Genomic DNA, 23,257 nt, shown 5'->3' on the forward strand with positions numbered 1-23,257 from the left:
GAATAGCATGTTTAGGAATCTCACAACTACTTTTCCATCTTAAAACACCTCCAAAATCACTCTGCAAAAAGCTCTGTAATTAGCAGTCATTTCAGAAGTTAGGGTCTATTTTTTTAAAAAGGATTTTTTATTTGAGAGAGAGAGAGAGAGAGAGAGAGAGAGAGCGTGCACAGGGAGGGGAGGGGCAAATGGAGAGGGAGAGAGAGAGTCTTAAGCAGACTTCTCGCTGAGCGGTGAGCCTGACATGGGGCTCGATCTCACGACCCTGAGATCACGACCGAACTGACGAACTGAAATCAGGAGTCGGGGACTTAGAATAGCCAAATCGTGGAAAGAACCGAGATGCCCTTCGACAGATGAATGGATTAAGAAGTTGTGGTCCATATGTACAATGGAATATTACTCAGCTATCAGAAAGAACGAGTTCTCAACATTTGCTGCAACATGGACGGCACTGGAGGAGGTAATGCTAAGTGAACTAAGTCAAGCAGAGAAAGACAACTATCATATGATTTCTCTCATCTATGGAACATAAGAACTAGGAAGATCGGTAGGAGAAGAAAGGGATAAAGAAAGGGGGGTAATCAGAAGGGGGAATGAAGCATGAGAGACTATGGACTCTGAGAAACAAACTGAGGGCCTCAGAGGGGAGGGGGGTGGGGGAATGGGATAGACTGGTGATGGGTAGTAAGGAGGGCACGTATTGCATGGTGCACTGGGTGTTATACACAACTAATGAATCATCGAGCCTTACATCGGAAACCAGGAATGTACTATATGCTGACTAACATAATATAATAAAAAACATTAAAATTAAAAATAAAAGAGTCGGGGGCTTAACCAACTGCACCACCCAGGCACCCCAGGTGGGGTCTATTTTTAACTCTGAAGGATATAGGAATCTGAACTAAAACTCTTGACAGTTCATGTAGCACATGAAGTAATGTTGCTAGTTTATGTTAAGAAATATAAGATCAGATCTGATGTGGGGGCTCCCCTAATGCTAGTTGACAAACGACTAGCAGGAAGGTTAAACAAAACTATATCCAGATGAGCAGCTCACCTTCCTCAAGTACCCACTGTGGCAAATTCCCCCGGGTCGTAGGATAGGTATGTTCCCAGTGTGACTGATGAATATGGCTGTTTAGCTGTCTGATCTGGGGTTTCTTCACTGCTGCAGGAATTCCACGTGTCTGCCTTCGAACAATGGCCATTGGATGCCTTTGTCATATGACAAAGTGGCTAGGCCGAAGTCCAATTTCCACAGTCTCCACTCGTGTGTTTCTGGACAGAGGAGAACACAAAGGAGATTCTTGGGGATTTTCAGGGGCAGAAGGGAAGCAGTGACCGTTTTGTGGCTCCCACACTTTGTGACTAATCTGCTGATTCACCTAATTGGTTGTTCTGTCTTCCTCAGATCTGACTTTAGCTTCTCTGACTCTGGGACCAGGAGTGTGTGTTCAATTCCATTCTGAAGAGCCTCTGCTTCTATAGGATACCCTTGCCTCCGAGGTCAGAGGCAAGAATGGCCATGGGTTTCCAGAAGTCAATCCACATGGAGTTCCAGCTGGTGCTTATAGGTGCCAGCCTGGTCTGATCTCCCCTTCTTGAATGTCTGCCCTGATTCAGCATTCTACGTTAGATAATAGCCTTACAGGCAGAGATAGCGTGACTACCTCCAAATACCATATAAGGTCAATTCCATGAAACAACTCCTTTATTTATATATATATATATATATATATATTTAAAATTATGTATTATATCTGTGTATATATACACATGTATGTATATGTGTATACATGTGTATGTATATGTCCTATTGGTTCTTTCTCTGATTGAAGTGTGGCTGATACTGATTTTGGTGCTGAGAGTGGTTCCAGAGAAATATCAATTTAAGGATAATTCTCTGAATTGGTTCTATGGTTTCTGGAGCATCTTTTTTATCCCATTACATTTAAAGACGTTAGCACCCCTGTTTCCAGTGTTAAATAGACTACTGGTAGCGTGTGGCAGGAAGTGGCAAAGAGTTATTCAATTTATGAATTTTATCTCCCTTTAATCAAATGCCTATAAAAAACCAGACTCTGGGTCACCAAGTGTTTGCTACCTTTGAACATTCCAGTTTCAATAAAAAATACAACGGAGTTGGTTGGTTGCTTCTTAAATGTGTTTGAGGATCAGGGAAAGACAATGATGAACCCCCGTTCTCACATTCTCAGCTCAAGCTCTAAGATAGGACCTGCAGGATTCTCAGGTTGCCTTCAAAGGAGCCATTACATCCAGTAACTGCACTACTGAGATTTGGGAAAACCAGATCCAAAGTATAATCCTGTAAGTGGCTCAGTGTTTAAATTCGGGCTGCTATCCTAGAATACGAGCATCTGGCTTAAACAATAGACATTTACTGCTCCCATTTCTGGAGGCTGGGAAGTCCAGGATCAGGGTGCCAGCAAGGTCAAATTCTGATGAGGGACCTCTTCCTGATTTCCTCTCCTGGTAGCCCTCATGAAGGCTCCAGTCTTATGACCTAATTACTTCCCAAATGCCCCACCTCCTACTACATTAGGGGTTAGGATTTCAATATATGAATTTTGGGGGGATGCAAACATTAATCCATAACACTGAATTACAACACATTGAATCTCAAATTCACAGGATGTCTACTATTAATGTTCGGGCACTGAATAGAAGGGAACGGAATCTTGACATTTTTAATTAGGATATATTGGTCCATTCCCATGAAGCTGTTTGCCTTGACCCCATAAGTTCTGTGAGTGTTCTTTGCTAGTAAGCATTCTCCCACTCATGCCCAAGGAGATTAATTTTCCCTTTTTTCTGAAGAACCTGACCTGGTTTCTCTGAGCTAGTTCCCTTCCAGGACATGCAGATCCTTCTCAGGAGGTGCACCTTCCAACCCTTTTTGCTTCTAGAGCTATAACTAGACTCAAGTCCCCACAGGCACAGAGAGTGAGGTATACCCTGCCACCCACTGGGAGCTGTGCTAGAACAGAAAAACTGCAAGCTTTTTTTCCCCTAATACATACAGCCCGAAACTGGGGGTATTTGTTTGGGGATGGCCGTTAGGGGTAGAGTATAAAAGTGGAAGAAATACAAAGTTGGAGCAAGCCAAATTTCTTACTTTGGAATTTTTAAAAAAGATTTTATCTATTTATTTAAGAGAGAGAGAGAGTGCAAGACAGCATGAGTGTCAGGGGGAGGGCACAGGGAGAGGGAAGAGCAGATTCCCCACTGAGCAGGGAGCCAGACTCCAGGCTTGATCCCAGGACCCTGGGATCACGACCTGAACCAAAGGCAGACACCTAACCTACTGAGCCACCCAGGTGCCTCTTAATTTGGAATTATTAAAATGAGGTTGGGAATTGCATCTTTTTGCTTTTTGGGTTGGCTCCAGTGGTTTGCTTGGCTGGTTGCGTGAAATAAGGGCCAATGGTGGCCTACTCTAAATTAAGGAGAAATGCAAGAACTTCCTTGGTGGACTGTGGTGTGAGGTATCCCAAGGCTCTGAGAGATTATGTTAGAGTGGATTTTTCATGTAAGATCTGCTCATCTACCTCTGGAGGGTCCAGAAGGCACAGCCTTCACCAAGGCTGGGAAAAATTAGTTTATAATGAGAGCTCCAACATCTTTGTAGAGCTCTATGGTAACTCATGTCTATTGGCCAGAAATTACTATGGAAACTTCTAACATCCATAAATACAATGGTCATGATTGGAATCTGAAGAGTCAGGGCCAAGTGGCACCACTTACCAGCCAAAGACCAAGCAGGCACAGTTCTCATAATGACCATCAGAGCCAGTATGATAATCAGAGTAGTCTGAGTCCCAGAGAACTTTGGCATTGGTAGCTGATCATGGAGTTCCCAGAGATGAAATAGAGGTGCAGCATACTAAATCCTTACTTTATCTTAGTGGAAATAGTCTACACTTAGGAATAGAAAAATGAGTTTAATCCCTGAAACAGAGAGACATGGCTTGTCAAAGGTTTATTTACAAGATAGATTATGACATGAATAGTTGGTATTTTCTTGAGCTAGTCTGATATATTTATGTCTTTCATTTTGCTTTTAGGTTCATGATAGTGACCATCCTATTTTGGATCTGGTAATTCTTAATTGATTAGTTTAGGAAGTGTACTAGATGGACCCCCCCCCCCGCCAGCACATGCCAATATGGAATTTAATGTACGAGGTATGTTTGGGGGATGTCTGTGAAGGCTAAAGGGGAGAAAGGACAGGAGTAGGCGAGGAGAGCCTTCAAGCCATGCTGCTGATCTAGCATCTGTGAGAGGAGAGGACAAGGAAGAGGATCGGGTATGAAGAGTCTCAGGCAGGGTTACAGCTGCAAGACAGTCTTGGCCACCCCCGCAGGGACCCTTGGTCCCACGAGTTCCCATAGAGGAGGTCCACATTGGGCAGAACGGGCCAGGGCCTAAGATCCCCCATCTTTCTCAGTCACTGGCTGGGGACAGCCTGGGAAGAGCATGGCCTCCACTCAAACACCATAGCAGATCCCCAAGGCACGACAGCTGGTAGCTCTCTGGTAACTGCATTCCTGGCAGGGTCAGCCATTGCTTCCTGGATGGAGATCCCTAGCACTCACCTTCATGGCTGCCAGAGGAACGCATCCAGATTACAGACCTACAAGGCTGCCCAGGCATACACCTCAGGATTTGGCGTTTGAAATGACACACTTGGAAAAGGCTATTCCCAGTGGCTTTAATGCTTTGTGGGTGCATTAGAAATCAAAACAAGGCCAGCAAGGGGACAGTTTCCACTGGGAAAATTCTGCTGTAGTCAATCGTATTGAATGTAGCGTCCTTCACTAAGACTTTAAGAGGGTCAAATATTAATACAGAAATGAAAAGCTCAGGAGTCACTGAAATTGTTTTATTTAAAGCAGGATTTGAATCCTTAGATATAATGAAACACTTATGATATTCTCTAGAGAGGTCTTTTACACCAATTAACTCAAAGGAGATCCGGTCTGCTGATAATGGACAAGTTTTTGTGGAGGACCCTTGTTGATGAAGAAAATCGCAAGTCTGACTTACACGAAGATGTTTATTGCATAATGAGTAGGTTATCTGGTAATACATTAATACAGTGAATGCCAGTTTTCACCCAATCCCTATACCTGCTCAGATGCATGTTTACATCTGCTAGGGAAATGAGCACACACCCTCCATTACCCACGTTTATGCCCTTTTAATTCTCAAAACAACCACAGAAAGAAGATACTATTTATATGTACATTTTATGGATATGAAAACCCAGAAAGGGAATTCAGGTGGTCTGCTCAGTTTCGTCCAAGTGAAGAGGCTGCATCTAGGTCTGTCAGAGTCTGGAGACGGCACATCTAAACACTATTCCATAGGACCCTCCATGAGTAGAGTATAAAATTTCTCGTTTACAGAAAAATAATGAAACAGTACCCAGGATAACTTGTGTCTTTAAAATGCCCCCCACTTACTCTGCTCTGCTGTTGACTTTAAGTGGCCTCATCTGTCCACTAACATGAACAAATCTAGGGGCGTCTGGGTGGCTCAGTCAGTTAAGCCTCTATGACTCTTGATTTCAGCTCAGGTCTCGATCTCAGGGTTGTGAGTTCAAGACCCGCATTGGGCTCCATGCTGGGTGTGGAGCCTATTTAAAAATAATAAAATAAAAAAACAAAACAAAATAAAATAAAATACACAAATCTAAGCCAGGACAGCCCCCACACACCAAAATTGTATACCAAGTGTACTTTTCTGTGAGTACTTTTCTGTGAGGAGAGTCAGTAGGTAACAGTTAAATTTTCAAAGAGGTGAAAGTTCTTTGTATGATAAGAAGCCACCTCAGAGCCTAGGTTCTTCCAAATGCAGAATAAGTCAGTTTGGGTTTCTCTTGAGTTAGGCTTATTGCGTAAGGAAGGTCAGCCCATTCTCAATCCTGGCTTGAAGGGCATAGGAATTGTGTTAGGCTTAGTGATTTGAGCCTATAGTAATAACTGAGATAAAGGGAGATTAGTCTAGATCCTGGAACATAATGATGCAAGATACAAGATTTCGGACTGTATCTGGCGCAGACAAACACATTTCCATGATCATGGTCTCTCAAAAGGACCATCTAATTCAACTGAAATTGGTCCATAGTGAAGTCCCTGCCAGCCGGTGGTCAGCTGATCGCTCTGGAGACGGGTGCCATATCAGGGGCTCCATGGCGGCCTCCGCCTCTGGCAGACTGGGCACTCAGCGATGGCTGTGGTGAGATCAGCCTTGGTGAGTGGAGGCCCATGTTGCTGAGTATAACTTCCAACCCGGCCACTTGGCCACTTAGTTCTGGGCCCCACTGGGTTCTGACATGACAGCTGGGGAAGGACCTGATGGGTATTTACATAATGGGTCCCCTAGCCATCAGATTATTAAATCTGCTCTGCTGAGGTTATTCTTCACTGATCAGTCTCCTGAGACACATTTATCTTTACATTCTATGCCCACCTGGACACATCTATCCACATACCTCTTCCTCAGACTTCTTGGTCACAGTTCTTCAACTGTGTTCCTTCAAAGTTCCTGACCATTCAGCCAATCAACTGGGCATAAAATGCACATCAATATAGACTTGTATCTCCAGCCATCTCTCCTTTCAATCAAAATGGACAACCAGGTGGCCAGCTCAACTTTCTGCCCTCTGGAGGCTTTCCTTAAACAACTTTCCTGTAGGGCTATCCCAGAGAGGTACTGCAGTGCCGTCGCTGTGCCCTCTTGGCCTGCGCGGTAGGTGGGATTTCAAGTATGTCCCTTCAGGATGCCAGTCTTCCGGCTATGCAGGCAAACACTAATATGAGTACCGCTGTGGTGGGTTTTACAGATATAGAGAGGCAAAATGCTAGAGCCGGCTGGAGGATAAAATATCCTGCTCAGACAGACATTGGATACACTGTAAGAAAAACACTGTATTGTGAAGGGTTTTTTTAATGTTTATGAAGAGGTTTACATTTCATCATATAGTTATGTTTTTATTAATTTACAAAGATTTAGTGGACAAAAAGGTGATGCCACTGCCTATATAAAAGTATAGATTTTTTATTTTCACAAGTTCGTTAATGCTGGGGAACATTCCAGTTATGACTCTCTTGTGACTTATTATTCTTTCCAGAAAAAAAAACTGTATCATTTTCTTTAGAAAGACAACCGAAGAAGATAACAAAGATTTAAATCTGAAACATCACTCAGCATCAACAATGATATTTGTTCGCGTTTAGCTATGCAACTTAACAGCAAGGAAATTTTACGTGTGGAATTCAAAAGACTCCCTTTGTGCAAGCTATCCCCTCGGGAAATCGATGCAACCCTGTGAGCAGGTGCAATAATGGGGCTTAACGAAAAGTAGTGGATAGATGGATAGATTCGTTACATTCCTGGTCATAGGTGGTTGTGAACAATTGTATAGGCACATCAGTTTTCTTCCAGGGGAAGAAGATTTTGTAAATAATATGCAGTCTAATTTCTTGAATTTATACTTAGATTGAAATACAGCATATAGAAAGATGCACTTATGAATCAGTAGAGTGAGAACTTCTGAAAATCCACTAACGCAAAAAGGCAATGAGAATGCTAGTAAATATTGTCAAGGTTCCAGAACTCTGGAATTAACCAACAGGCTGCAAAAATCAGAACAATGTTTATTCAAGAAACATATGGCTAAATCACAATAGTAACAACAAGTTTTGTGGTATTTTAAACTGCCCTCTTCCTATCCTCTCTTCTGCTCTGCAGTAGCTTTGAAAATCAAGACTCACAGTTATGGTTGCTCTGTTAAGCAGCAACCTATCAGCCAGCGAAGGGGAAGAAATAGATTTAGAACTTCCCCAAAGCTCCATTTCCAGATAGCTGTCACTCTTGGATGCACCTGACAACTCCCCCAAAAAGCGCCACTGTCAGGCTTGTGCATAATTCAGTAGTCTGACAGCTCACTCAGTGTGTGAAGCCCAGTTCTCGACCTTATGGTGCCAGGCAGCACTCCTGGAGGAAGTGTCGAATAGAATAGATGACGGTGGTCAATCTTGTCTTGCTTTGATGTTACGAGCAATATTTCTAATGTTTCTCCTCTAAGAATACGTGCAAAGCAGTTTTGTGTAGACACTTTCCTACCAAATGCTTTTGATTTTTCCTCATGAATATTTGCTGTATTTTATCACATGTGTTTTCTGAATCAGTTAAAATGATCATACAATCCTCCTCTTTTTTTTTTTACTCATACAGGGCGCCAGCTATTGATTTATTCCCTCTCAGCTCTAAATTCACAATTCTAGCCTGCCCAGGGGAAAAACGTTCTGGGTCCTTTAAATGTATTTTCCCGTGGGGTGTGTGACCGCTTTCTGCCTGTAGAGGGCGCCGAGACATGCCAGGGAAACTTGCTTCCTGCTTCTGGCAGAGCAGGCTGGGGGCGGGGGGCGGGGGGCATGGGGCTTCTCCAGCACCAGGCTCCGCACCGCACACAGCTTCTGGGGCGGGGGGCAGACTGCTGCAGGGCTGTGTGGCCAGCATCACCCCATGGCCTGCAGCTGCCCTTACACCTACCTCCCTGGGGCAGTAATAATAGATCAGAGTCTTCTGGCCAGACGCCTCCCTGTGCACAGCACTCCCAGACCCCCAGGGGGCGTATATCCAGCAACTCCCAGGGGGCAAATTTCTAGAAAGTTCCACCTGAGAGGCGCCACAGCTTCACTGCCACTGTGTGAGTTGCTTCCAGGCTCCGGGAACAAGGTCTGTATTTTAATCGTGGGAGTTCGGATTCTTCTCCCTGGGGACTCTCTCTGTGCCCTGCAGGTGCCTCTCCCTTGGCTGCGGTGTCTTCCTGGGGAATCTGCCTCGGTCTGTGGAGACACGTGGCTGGGTTCTGATTTCAGCACAGGGTGAGGCATTTTCGGGGCGGCTTCTCTCCGCCATGTTGGAGAGGAATCTGTCCTTGGTGGTGTCTCTGAGTTCTGTGAGGGATGTTCCTTGTGTAATGCTCTCAGCGCTGGTGAGGGGACGTCTTTGGGTGCTGAGTCCTAACACAGAGGGTGGGGATTCGGGGGGCGGCAGGGGCTCCGGGGATCGGGGCAGGCGTGGGGGAGGGGCGGGGAGTGTTTCCTGGCTCTCATGTCTAGCTCTGTGGGGGGGGATGTTTCCTCGGGTGCATCACCTCAGCCCTGGGATTCCTCTCCCTGCGGGCTTCTGCCTCAGCCTGTGAGACACTCTCCTTGGGGGTTAGCTCGACACGAGGGCGCACTTTGCCTTGGGTGCTCTGTCTCAGCCATGATGGGACTGGGCTTTCGTGCTGTTCTGCTGGTCCCTGGTGGGGACTCTTAGTCCCGGGGAGACTTTCGTGGGTGCTCTGCCCCCTCCTATGGGGGTGCTGTTCCTCCGATGCTTCAAGACGAGAGGGAAACTCTCCCTGGGGGGGCTCTGAATGAGCCGAGGCAGGGGGAGAACTTCACCGTGGGCGCCTTCTCAGCACTGGGGGTTTGGGCTCTTTCTGGAAGCTCCCTCTGAGGTCTGGGGAGCTGAGACTCTTCCTCGGAAGGTCCATCTCTGCCCGGCAGGGGGACTGTGCCTTGAGCGCTCTCTCTCAGCCCTGGGTGAGGAGGGTTCCTTGGGTACTTCCCCTCCCTGATGTAGGGGGGCTCCTCTTCCTTGGCTGCTCTGGCTCAGCTGTGCCTGGGGAGCATTTTGGGGGCTCTGGTTCTGCCTCAAGGGGTGGATTTTCCCTAGTGTGTTCTGTCTCAGCCTTTTGGGTGAGGTCGTAGTTGGCTGCTCTCATGCACTGTGGGGTGGCCTGTTCTTACTTGGATGCTCAGCCTGGGGTGGAGTCATTTTCCTTGATTTCTGTATCTCAGTCTTGCAGGCGTTCTATCCTTTTAACTCTGACCTTGGGCATCTAGTGGGAATCTGGGGCTGACAATGTATGAGAGTTGGTTGCATTCTATACTCGGAAATACTTGCTATATAGGGAGTCTTTAATCTCAGCCACTGTGATGGGTATGCAGGGACCTTTCATTATGTCTAAATGTGCATTTTGTATTGATTACTGCGGTTTATTGGCCATTCATGTCTGTCTTTTATGAAGAGCCTTTCCAGGACTTTTACCCACATTTTATTGAGATGTTTGTATTTTTAAAATGCGTTTGTAGTTCAACATATATTTATGTATATATTTAAATATATAATTTTGTGTGTCTTCTGCAGTTGTGTTTTGCTTTGCGACTCTCTTTTTTTTTTGAGAGAGAGAGAGTGTGTGTGCGCACACGAGCAGGGGGGAGGGGCAGAAGGAGAGGGAGAGAGAGAATCTTAAGCAGGCTCCAAGGCCAGCGTGGAGTCAGCCTGGAACCCAACTCGGGGCTAGATCTCACCACCCTGAGATCATGACCTGAGCCAAAATCAAGAGTCAGATGCTTAACCGACTGAGCCACCCAGGCGCCCCATGTCACTCCCTTAATAGTGTCTTTTTGATGAAAAGGAATTGTCAGCTTAATTAAGTCTAATTAATCAATCTATTCTGCATAGTTAGCACTTTTATTCTTTTCAAAAGCTTTCCCTATCTAAAGCCACAAAGGTAATATCCTGTTTCCTTCTAGATCTCCTGTTCATTGGAGATCATATTGTATGGATGGGAAGGGGATCAGAGCAGAGGTGCAGTTCCCCGTAGGGAGCAGGTGGACTTACTGAAAGGACCACAAAGGCTTGCAGGTCCCTGTGTCAGCCATCTAGCACCTGCTGATTCCAGATGTATGTCTCGACTCTGTCCTGTGGCACTGGAGTATCCGCCCACCGTTGCTCCAACACCACAGAGCTGTCGCTGCCCCTCCGTTGCGGTACGTCTGCCGTCTGGCAGTGCGCGCCTTCCAACCTGCTGCTTTTGCTTAAACGTGGTCTCAGCTGTTCTAGGCCCTTTGATATCCACATACTCTGTAGTATCAGCTCATGAATTTCCTCCAATATTAACAGGTGGAGATGTTTACATTTTAAATTAAAAAATTACTTACATTTAAGTATGATGCAATAAGTATTCTGGGCAGAAATGACAATAATGCCTTAAAATGAGTCTTGCAATCCATGCAAAATGTCTATCTCCCCATTACTAGGGCCTTCAGCATCTCTTGGTGAGGTTTTCTGTTTTACATGTGGTTCTCCAGCACACCTTTCGTTAGGTTTACTCCCTGGGTTTTGATGTTCTTAACACTCTTTTCAACGGTATTTTAAATTTCTTTTTCTAATTATTATTCTTATTCCATAGAAACAGAGGTGGTATTTGGTTCTTGCTCCTACATCCAGTAAGTTGGTTATTGTTCCCTTATTAACTCTAATTGTTTTATATCCTTTTGGATATTCTGTGTACAAAAATATTCCATCTGTGAGTGACATTTTTACTTCCTCCTTTTCAAAATTCATACTTAATTTATTTTCCTGCCCTGCTGCACTTTTTATGACTTCCATATATTCTCAAATCAATAGCGGACATCCTTCTCTTGGTTGCAAATGTAGGTAGAAAGTGTTTGGTATATCACCATTAAATATATTGTTTGCTATAGGATTTTGGGGGGATTTTTTGGGGTATTCTCTGTTAGGTTAAGGAAACTGATGTCTAGTCTAACCTGCTGATAAGTTTTTTAAACAATTTATTTATTTATTTTTGAGAGAGAGGGAGAGAGAGAGGGAGAGAGAACACCAGCGGGGGGAGGGGCAATGGCAGAGGGCAAAGCAGACTCCCCGCTGAGCAGGGAGCCCAAACTGGGACTCCATCCCAGGACCCTGGTGTCCTGACTTGGGCTGAAGGCAGATGCTTCACAAGCTGAGGCACCCAGGTGCCCCTAACCTGCTGATGATTTTTAATCATGAGTAGCTCTTGAACTCGGACCCATTTATAAAATTAGTAATGGAATTTTTCCTTGTTTTTTTCCCTAAATATGCTTCACATGGACTCATTTTCAAATTTGAAGCCGATGTTGCCTTCATGGAATACACGACATCATGACATGAAGTCTCTCTTTTTTTTTTTCTATTTGTGTTATGGGTTTGCTAATCTTCTGTGTAGAATTTTTGTTTGTATTTTTAGGAAAGACATCTTGGCCTGTAATTTTCCTTTCTTCTCATGTCAGATGTTGGTGTCAGGTTTATATTGGCATCGTAAATGAGTTGGGAACTAGTCCTAGAGTTTGTGTCACACAGATGTTATTTCCCCCTAAATGTTTGGAGAACTCCTCAGGGAAGCCTTCTGGAGAGGAGGTTTTTAATTCTCTGTTCATAGTTTTACCAGATACGGGACTTCTCAGATTTTCTCTTTCTTCTCTAGTAAACTTTTGGTAAGCTTTACTTTTCTCAGTGTCTCTATTTTATCTCGGCTAATACAGTGGAAGGTGCCAGGCAGGAGTGCTGGGAGAGCCAAGGAGGGGTGGTCCCTGAGTCGGGCTGGAGTCAGGTTGGGCACAGACCAGCCTCCCGGGCTGCTCAACCCTCAGCATGGCCGCTTTAGTCCAGGCCCTGATGTCAACATTTTCGGTTCAAATGCAATTAAAATTTTGTATTTAAAGTTAAATACAATGAACATTTTGTAGTTAGAACGTGACGAAAGTAGTTTTTGGGGAATGGTAGTTCTCAGAAAAGTGGGTTCACACTCACCACCTTCACAAGAGATCCATTGATAAACAAGCGTATCAATTGCAGGGTGAGGGAAGGAGTACTGAGCAGACCGAAAGGCTTCTTCACCAGTCATTCCGGTTTCCTAGGTTCCTTTGCAACATGGTTGACCATAGCACATGAGGCCTCATGTCAGGGATTTCAGTGACCTTCAGATCTTGTTCTGGCCACTCTCGATGCCGACAACACCCTCCTCATCTCGACACTTTCATAAGATGGTCTGTTCCAAGCAAAGGGATTTTCGTGAACAGATACTGAAGGGTGCCTGCGAGTGACCTGGAGAAGCACCTGTCTGGCCAAACCCTCTCACCAATCCTGGGAATCTTTGGGCTTGCAGGTCCCTTCTGTCCCCACATCTCTTCCTTACTTTGTCCCTGAGTTTTTGTCACAGTTATACCTCTGTGAAATACTAAGTGAGTCAGTACAAGGAAAGCATTTAGAAGAAGACCTGGCTGGTCTGAAATGCTCCATGAAAATCATTTCCCCCTTTTGCAGTCCTCCTTAATGGGAACTGTCCATGGTTCAGAAAAGGTATTTGTATCACCAGTTGATTCCAATATAGTGGGGCAAATGTGGGGGTTATCCTTGGAGGAGAAGACCTTACAGCTAGTCTGTCATACAGATATGTCCCATTTGATCTATGAGCAACATGGAAAAGTGCCCAACATATGACTCCTAGACTGACATATTTGAACTCCCTGCCATTGGAAGCGAGGGGATGAAAGATTCTGAAATCCTCTCCCCTCACTGTTTACAAGGGGCCTTCTGTGAAGACTCAGGAGGTACTGATAATGTTGCATTTAAATCAAATCGGGAAAAAAAGGGATTTTCGTCCCCTGACCTGAAAGTGTTGACATAGAATGGTTTACTCTTCCTCAAAGAGGTAATCATGTGTTTATTCAATTCTGGAAGAGAGGTTCACCTTCTGCAAGCAATCTTTTTTTCTTAATTTAAATTAAATTAATTAACATACAATGTATTATTAGTTTCAGAGGTAGAGGTCAGTGATTCATCAGTCTTGTATAACACCCAGTGCTCACTGCATCATGTGCCCTCCTTAAAGTCCAGCACCTAGTTACCCCATCTCCCCACCCCTCCCTTCCAGCAACCCTCAGTTTGTTTCCTATGATTAAGAGTCTCTTATAATTTGTCGCCCTTTCTGATTTTATCTTGTTTTATTTTTCCTCTCTTCCCCTATGATCCTCTGTTTTGTTACTTCAAATCCACGTATGAGTGAGATCACATAATTGTCTTTCTCTGATTTACTTATTTTGCTTAGCAAAATATACTCTACTTCCGTCTACATTATTGCAAATGGCAAGATTTCATTTTTTGATGGCCGAGTAGTATTCCATTGTATACATATTCACCACATCTACTCGATCCATTCATTTGTTGATGGACATCTGGGCTCTTTCCATAGTTTGGCTGTTGTAGACATTGCTGCTATAAACACTGGGGTGCAGATGCCCCTTTGTATGACTACATTTGTATCTTTGGGGTAATACCCAGTAGTGCCATTGGTGGGTCATAGGGTAGCTCTATTTTCAAGTTTTTGAGGAGCCTCCATATTATTTTCCGTCGTTGCTGCACCAGCTTCCATTCCCACCAACACTGTAAGAAGGTTCCCGTTTCTCTGCATCCTTGCCAACATCTGCTGTTTCCTGACTTGCTAATTTTAGCCATTCTGACTGGTGTGAGGTGGTATCTCACAGTGCATTTGATTTATATTTATTTACCTGATGCCCAGTGATGTTCAGCATTTTTTCATGTATTTGTTGGCCATTTGGATGTCTTCCTTGAATAAATGTCTGTTCATGTCTTCTGCCCACTTCTTGATTGGATTATTTGTTTTTTGGGTTTTGAGTTTGATAAGCTCTTTATAGACTTTGGATACTAGCCCTTTATCTGGTAAGACATTTGCAAATATCCTCTTCCATTGTTTCAGTTGTCTTTTGGTTTTGTCCACTGTTTCTTTTACTAGGCAAAAGCGTTTTATCTTGATGAATTCCCAAGAGTTCATTTTTGACTTTGTTCCCTTCCCTTTGGAGACATGTCTAGCAAGAAGTTGCTGCAGCCAAGGTCACAGAGGTTGCTACCTGTTCTCTCCTCTAGCATTTTGATGGATTCCTGTCTCACACATAGGTCTTTCATCCACTTTGAGTCTATTTTTGTGAATGCTTTAAGGAAATGGTCCAGTTTCATTCTTCTTCATGTGGCTGTCCAATTTCTCCAACACCATTCGTTGAAGAGACTTTTTTCCATTAGATCTTTCCTGCTTTATCACGATTAGTTGGCCATAGTGTTGAGGGTCCATTTCTGGGTTCTCTATTCTGTTCCATTGATCTGTATGTCTGTTTTTGTGCCAATACCATGCTGTCCTGATGATTACACTGTTTGTAATACAGCTTGAAAACCGGAAATGTGATGTTACCACCTTCGGTTTTCTTTTTCAACATTCCTTTCACTATTTGGGGTCTTTTCTGGGTTCATACAAATTTTAGGATTATTGGTTCCAGCTGTGGAGAAAAAAGTTGATGATATATTGATAGGGATTGCACTGAATGTATAGATTGCTTTGGGTAGCATAGACATTTTAACAATATTTTTTCTTCCAGTCCATGAGCATGGAACGTTTTTCCATGTTTTTGAGTCTTCTTCAATTTCTTTCATGAGTGTTCTATAGTTTTCTGAGTACAGACCCTTTGGTTCTTTGGTTAGGTTTGTTCCTAGGTATTTTATGGTTTGGGGGGCAATTGTAAATGGGATCAACTCCTTAATTTCTCTTTCTTCTATCTCATTGTTAGTGTATAGAAATGCAACTGATTTCTGTGCATTGATTTTACATCCTGCCACTTTGCTGAATTCCTGTATGAGTTCTAGCAATTTTAGGGTGGAGTCTTCTGGGTTTTCCACATAGAGTATCATGTCATCTCCAAAGAGTGAGTTTGGTTTCTTCTTTGCCAATTCAGATGCCTTTTATTTCTTTTTGTTGTCTGATTACTGAGGCTAAGACTTCTAGTACTATGTTGTACCACAGTGATGATAGTGGACATCCCTGTTTTGTCCCCGACCTTAGGGGAAAAGCTCTCAGTTTTGAGAATGATGTTCGCTGTGGGATTTTTATATATGACTTTCATGATAGTGAGGTATGTTCCCTCTATCCCTACACTGTGAAGACTTTTAATCAAGAAAGGATGCTGTACTTTGTCCAATGCTTTTTCTGCATCTATTGAGAGGCTCATATGGTTCTTGTCCTTTCTTTTATTAATATAGCATACCACATTGATAGATTTGAAGATGTTGAACCACCCTTGCAGCCGAGGAATAAATCCCACTTGGTCGTGATGAATAATCCTTTTAATGTACTGTTGGATCCTATTAGCTAGTACCTTGGTGAGACTTTTTGCATCCATATACATCAGGGATATGGGTCTGTAATTCTTCTTTTTGGTGGGGTCTTTATCTGGTCTTGGGATCAAGGTAATGCTGGCCTCATAGAAAGAGTTTGGGAGTTTTCCTTCCATTTCTATGTTTTTGAAACAGCTTCGAAAGAATAGGTGTTAATTCTTCTTTAAATGTTTGGTGGAATGTCCCTGGGAAGCCAAGTAGCCCTGGACTCTTGTTTGTTGGGAGAGTTTTGATTACTGCTTCAATTTCCTTGGTGGTGGTGGGTCTGTTCAGGTTTTCTAGTTCTTTGTGTTTCAGTTTTAGCAGTTTATATGTCTCTAGGAATGCATCCATTTCTTCCAGATTGCCTATGTTGATGGTGTATAGTTGCTCATAATATGTTCTTATAACTGTTTGTATTTCTTTGGTGTTGCTTGTGATCTCTCCTCTTTCATTCATGATTTTATTTATTTGGGTCCTTTCTCTTTTCTTTTGGATAAGTTGGCCAGGGGTTTATCAATCTTATTAATTCTTTCAAAGAACCAGCTTCTAGTTTCATTGATCTGTTCAACTGTTACTTTGGGTTTTTTTTTTTAAAGATTTTATTTATTTATTCGACAGAGATAGAGACAGCCAGCGAGAGAGGGAACACAAGCAGGGGGAGTGGGAGAGGAAGAAGCAGGCTCATAGCAGAGGAGCCTGATGTGGGGCTCGATCCCATAACGCCGGGATCACACCCTGAGCCGAAGGCAGACACTTAACCGCTGTGCCACCCAGGCGCCCCTACTTTGGTTTTTTTTTAATCCATTTTTAAATTTATTATGTTCAGTTAGCCAGCATATAGTAAATCATTAGTTTTTGATGTAGTGTTCAACAATTCATTAGTTGTGTATAACACCCAGTGCTCATCACAACAGTGCCCTCCTTAATACCCAATACCCAGTTACCCCATACCCCAACCCCCCTCCCTGCTGTAACTCTCAGTTTGTTTACTAGAGTCCGGAGTCTTTCATGGTTTGCCCTCCCCTCCGATTTCTTCCTGTTTAGTTTTCCCTCCTTTCCCTGTGCTCCTTTTATTTCATTAATTTCTGCTCTAATCTTTATTAATTCTCTTCTCCTTCTAGATTTAGACTTTCTTTGCTGTTTTTTCTCCAGCTCCTTTAGGTGAAAATTTAGATTGTGAATTTGAGACCTTTCCTGTTTCTTGACAAAGGCTTGTATTGCTATATACTTCCCTCCTAAGACCACCTTTGCTGAATCCCAAAGGAGTTGTGTTTTCATTTTTATTTTTTTCCATGAATTTTTAAAATTCTTCAATTTCCTGGTTGACCCATTCATTCCTTAGTAGGATGCTCTTTAGCCTCCGTGTATTTGAGTTCTTTCCAAATTTCCTCTTGTGATTGAGTTCTGGTTTCAAAGCATTGTGGCCTGAAAATATGCAGAGAATGATCCCAAACTTTTGGTACCAGTGGAGAACTGATTTGTGACCCAGGATGGGATCTATTCTGGAGAATGTTCCATGTGCACTGGAGAGGAATGTCTATTCCAATGCTCTAGGATGGAAAGCTCTGAATATGTCTGTGAAGTCCATCTGGTCCAGCAAGTCATTCAAAGCCCCTGTTTCCTTGTTGATCTTCTGCTTAGATGATCTGTCCATTTCAGTGAGTGGGGTGTTAAAGTCCCCTACTATTATTGTGTTATTATCAGTGTGTCTCTTTACTTTTGTTATTAATTGGTTAATATAATTGGCTGCTCCCATGTTAGGGGCATAAATACTTGTAATTGTTAGATCTTGTTGGATAGACCCTTTAAGTATGATATAGTCTCCTTCCTCATGTCCTATTACAGTCTTTGGTTTAAAATCTAATTTGTTTGATAGAAGGATTACCATCCCAGCTTTCTTTTGATGTCCATTAGCATAATCAGTGGTTTTTCACCCCCTCACTTTCAATCTGGAGGTGTCTTTGGGTCTAAAATGAATCTCTTGCAGACAGCATATCTATGGGTCTTGCTTTTTAATCCAATCTGACACCCTGTGTCTTTTGATTGGGGAATTTAGCCCATTTATATTCAGAATAAGTATTGAAAGATACGAATTTAGTGCCATTGTATTACCTGTAAAGTCACTATTTCCATATGTTGTCTCTATTCCTTTCTGATCCATGTTCCTTTGGGGCTCTCTCTTTGCTTAAAGGATCCGTTTTAATATTTCTTGCAGGGCTGGTTTAGTGATCACAGATTGTTTTAGTTTCTATTTCTCCGGAAAGTTTTTTTTATCTCTCCTGTTTTGAATGCCATCCTAGCTGGATAAAGTATTCTTGGCTGCATATTTTTTCTCCTTTAGCACCCTGAATATATGATGCCAGTACTTTCTGGTCTGACAGGTGTCTGTGGATAGGTCTGCTGGCAGTCTAATGTTTCTACCCTTGTAGTTTATGGAACTCTTGTCCCGAACTGCTTCCAGGATTTTCTTTGTCTCTGAGATTTGGAAGTTTCACTATTATATCTCGGGGTGTTGACCTATTTTTATTGATTTTGAGGGGGTTTCCCTGTGTCTGCTGGACTTGGTCGCCTGTTTCCTTCCCCAGATTAAGGAAGTTCTCCACTATAATTGGCTTCAGTATACCTTCTTCCCCCCCTTTCCTCTTCTTTGGGGATCCCAATTGCTCTAATATTGTTTCACTTTATGGTGTCACTTATCTCTTGAATTCTCCCCTCCTGATCCAGTAGTTTGTCTCTCTTTTTCCCAGCTCCTTTATTCTCCATCATTTTATCTTCTGTATTACTAATTCTCTCTTCTGCCTCATTTATCCTATCCGTTAGAGCCTCCATTTTTTATTGCATCTCATTCATAATCTTTATTATTTTGACGTGGTTAAATTTTAGTTCTTTTATTTCTCCAGAAAGGGTTTCTCTAGTGCCTTCTATGCTTTTTCCAAGAACAGCTGGTATCTTTATAGTCATTATTTTGACCTCTAGTTCTGACCTCTTACATATGTCCATACTGATTAGTACTGCCTCTTGTTCTCTCTTTTGAGGTGAGTTTTTCTGCTGTGGCATTCTGTCCAGAGAAGAGTAGATGAGCGAGAGAACAAAATACTAAATGGCAACAGTGACCCCAGTGAAATACACGCTAAACAAATCAGGAGAGACCTGAAACCGAAAACAAAAATTTTAAAAATGAGAGAATATAATCAGATAGGTGAACAGAATAGAGCAATCCACTGGATCCTGTGTGTATTTTTTTTTGAAAGATTTTATTTATTTATTTGACCCAGAGATACAGCAAGAGAGGGAACATAAGCAGGGGGAGCGGGAGAGGGAGAAGCAGGCTTCCCACTGAACAGGGAGCCCGCTATGGGTGCTCGATCCCAGGACCCTGGAATCATGACCTGAGCCGGAGGCAGACACTTAATGACTGAGCCACCCAGGTGCCCCCTCCTGTGTGTATTTTGGTCTGTTTGTTAGAAAACGAAATCCCAAAATTGTAAAGAAAGAAAAACTAATTTTTTTCCTTTCCTTTTATTTATATTTTTATAATAATATTTTTTATTATATTATGTTAGTCACCATACGGTACCCTAGTTTGTGATGTAAAGTTTGAGGATTCCTTAGTTGCGTATAACACCCAGTGCACCATGCAATACGTGCCCTCCTTAATACCCATCACCGGCCTATCCCATTCCCCACCCCCCGAAGCCCTCAGTTTGTTTCCCAGAGTCCATAGTCTCTCATGGTTCATTCCCCCTTCTGTTTACCTCCCCCTTTCTTCTTCCCTTTCTTCTCCTACCAATCTTCCTACTTCTTATGTTCCATAAATGAGTGAAACCATATGATAATTGTCTTTCTCTGCTTGACTTATTTCGCTTAGCATTAGAAAAACTTATATATGTACAAAAATAATATTTAATACAAGGAAAGAATAGAATGTAACTTTGCAAATGAACATTAAAAGACAGTAAAAAAGAAGGAATATAAACAAATAGGTGAACAGAACAGAGGAATGCACTATATCCTGAGTGCATTTTGGTTGGTTTGTTAGAAGAAACTACATCTCAAAATTGTAAAGAAAGGAAAACTTATATATATTCAAAAATAAAATTAAATACATTGATAGCATATAATGTAGCTGTTAAGATGAAAACTAAAAAGGCAGTAACAAAAAAAAGAAGAAAAAGAAAAAACAAAGAGAGAATATGATCAGACAGGTGAAGAGAACAGAACCATACACTAGATTCTGGGTGTATTTTGGTCTGTTTGTTAGAGAAAATTGCATCCCAAAATTGTAAAGAAAGAAAAAATATATATATACATGTACAACATAAAATTAAATAGAATGAAAAGATAGAATGTAACTGTAAAAATAAAAATTCAAAAAGATTTAAGAAAAGAGTTGATAAATTAAGAAATGGTTTGAAAAAGGAAAGAGAAAAAAATTAAAATTTAAAGACTAAAGAATCGTGGGGAAAAAACCATGAATTCTATACCCTATTTTCCACTAGTGTTGGAGTTTTGCAGTTCTCTCTGATGGGAAAATGGGTCTTAGCTGATGTTCTTGCTGATCTCCTGGGGGAGGGGCCTGTTGCACTGATTCTCAGGTGTCTTTGCCCTGGGTGGAATTGCACCGCCCATCCAAGGGGGCAGACTAAGTTAAAGTGCTCAGGTTTGCTCTACGTGGCTTTTGTTCCCTGAAGGCTTTCTGCGCAGCTTTAGAGGATGTGAATGAAAATGGCAGCCTCCCAATCTCCAGCCCCGGAGCCCAGAGCTCAGGGCCCCACTCCTCAGTGTGCCCTCAGGGAAAAGCAGTCAACCACTCATGTCTCCCTGGTCTCCATCTGCACTCCGTGCTCACCTGGCCTGTGACTGATTGTTTCTATGTCAGACACACGACCCTGTTTTGAGTCTCCAAACCGTGCAGACTCCTGCAGGGTGCACTTGTGCCGTTCCTCCAGGGGGATGGAGGAGGGTGCTGTGATGGTCCTGCCAATCGCTGGGCCCCTGCTTGGGGACCACTTGCCTGACTGTGCCCTGGTTCATAGTATATGGAAACCCCAAGCTGAGAATCCACTCCTGAGCTCACTGATTGTGGCTGGATTCCCTGCTTTGATGCCTGGGAACTCTGCTGCAGTCAGGCACCCCCAGTAATCCTGTGACCCTGAGGATCCTGAGACCACACTTTCCCACCTAGGGTTCTGCCCAACTTCACCACCTGAGCACCTTGCAAGCGTGGATGTCCCCCACTGGAGCAGAGTTCTAAAAGTTGTGATCTTATTCTCTGCTGCTATATTACTTTCCTACACCAGCTGATGGAGGCTCCCTCCCCCTGTGGTTTATCTTCCCATACATCGCCTAAGATTCACTTAGCACCTCGTACCTTGCAGAAAGTGGTCGCTTTTCTATTTGTAGAGTTCAGCTATCCTTTTCTTAGATCTCCGGTTAAGTTCATAGGTGTTCAGAATGACTGACAGCTATCTAGCTGAATTCCATGGACTACAGGAAACTAAGATCTCCTACTCCTCCACCATCGTGGACTACCTCTCCTCTGCAAGCAATCCGATTCATCATGCACAATATTCGCCTTTGGACTACACTGGAATATTAGCTTCCTCCATTTCCCCCACAGACATCATGGAAATTAGGCTGGGTTGACTGAGAACAGAGTGTTTGTGGGGCAGGGTAAACCTTGGCCTCTAGGAAAACTCATATTACTGATGCAGTTGCATGTCGCATATACAAATATAGACTGCAGTTTGGGCGTGGTTACGTTTTTGTCATTAATGGAATTTGTTTCTTGTTCCTCCTTAGGAAGTGATGAGTGATAAAGCAGAGGAGTCCACTGTTGGGCCTGAAAACCAAATGAAACGTCGTGGAGAACCCATGAGTCCTCCTCCATCTAAGAGAATGCTGAGCATGGCACTGCTGTCAGTGAAACAGGAAGGAGAAGGAGCATCCCACCCCAGGGGTTTAGCTATGTCCTTGGAAGATGGTGAGGATGCCTGTCCTCCCCTCCCCTCCCTGCCCTGACCCAGGGCAGCCCAGCCTCTGGCTCCTCCACCCCACGGGAGCAGTTCCCATCAGGGTCACTGACTTCAGGTGATGCTGCCATTAAGTTCTCAGCCACACTGGACCGGGTGTTCACTCTGTCCTTCATGGAAGCATTTCTGGTTTCCCAAACTCCGCACTCTACTTGTTTTCTTCTCCTTATTGGATGTGCCTTCATTCTTCTTTCTTCTCTTCTCTCTCTCCTCATAACACTGTCATAGTTCCCGAGTCCCACCGTTACACTGTCCCTCATCGCACACCACCTCATCACGCAGCAAGCTGCTCCCCAGCTGCTGAGCTCGCATCCTGCTTTCCCACTTGACCCTGTGCAGCCCATGGGTTCCCGTGAACCCAGAGTGACCGTGGCCACACAGAAATCAGATGGTGACATGCCTATCCTGAAACCCGTCATCACCTCCCCTGACCACTCAGAACAGTGTCTGAGCTCCCAACACTGGTCTCCATGTCTTGCATGACCTGGCCCTGCCAACCTCTCCTGCCATCATGGTTCCTCTCTGTGTCCTTCTTGCTCTCTCTCCCTCTGAACTGTGCTCCATGGCCCTGGCTAGACCTCTCCTAGGGACCCTGCATGGTCCTCATGGCAGCTAGAACTCCTCCTCTGCATGTGCACAGGCCGCCTCTATCTCCTGTGCTGGGCTCTGCCCAGGGGTCACCTCCTCAGAGGGTCCTTCCCGACCACGCAGTCATGGAGGCTTCCCCTCCTGCTCTCACTCACAATCCTTCTTTCCTTCTTAACACAAAGTCAAACTGTGTTAATGCCTTTGCCTTTTTTACACATACCGTCCGACTTCCCCATGAGGATGTAAGTTCCGTAAGGTTAGGGATTGTCTTTGTCCGTTCTCTCTGTCTGGTTCCCTACCGATCTCCCAGGTTTTGTCACATGCTTGGCACAAAGGAGGATAAATAATGAAGTAGAGGTGTCAGACTTGGTGTAGAAAAAAATTGATGTCCTGAGACAGAAAAGCCAGATGAGGAAGATCATTTGCTGACTGGGATTTCTAGTGATGGAGTGCCAATATCAGGCATCCTGACATGAGGTGACATTTTCAGGTTTTCACCTTGTAGAGGGCATCCAGGTGACACGAAGTCACGAGTGCCAGGGCTCTGTGAATGTTTGCTA

General features: G+C 43.6%; 1 protein-coding gene across 1 annotated transcript in view; it reads left to right on the forward strand.

The window, feature by feature from the left end:
- Positions 1 to 8,697: 8,697 nt before the first annotated feature.
- LOC125281768 (integrator complex subunit 6-like) overlaps positions 8,698 to 23,257 on the forward strand; it is a 49,591-nt gene continuing 35,031 nt past the window's right edge. The window contains exons 1-2 of the mRNA XM_057316778.1: positions 8,698 to 8,772; positions 21,880 to 22,060. Of these exons, the coding sequence (XP_057172761.1) occupies positions 21,886 to 22,060 (175 nt within the window). The 5' untranslated portion in view covers positions 8,698 to 8,772; positions 21,880 to 21,885. The remainder of the gene's footprint in view (positions 8,773 to 21,879; positions 22,061 to 23,257) is intronic.

This window comes from Ursus arctos, chromosome X (assembly GCF_023065955.2).
Source record: "Ursus arctos isolate Adak ecotype North America chromosome X, UrsArc2.0, whole genome shotgun sequence".
NCBI classification, from domain to species: domain Eukaryota; kingdom Metazoa; phylum Chordata; class Mammalia; order Carnivora; family Ursidae; genus Ursus; species Ursus arctos.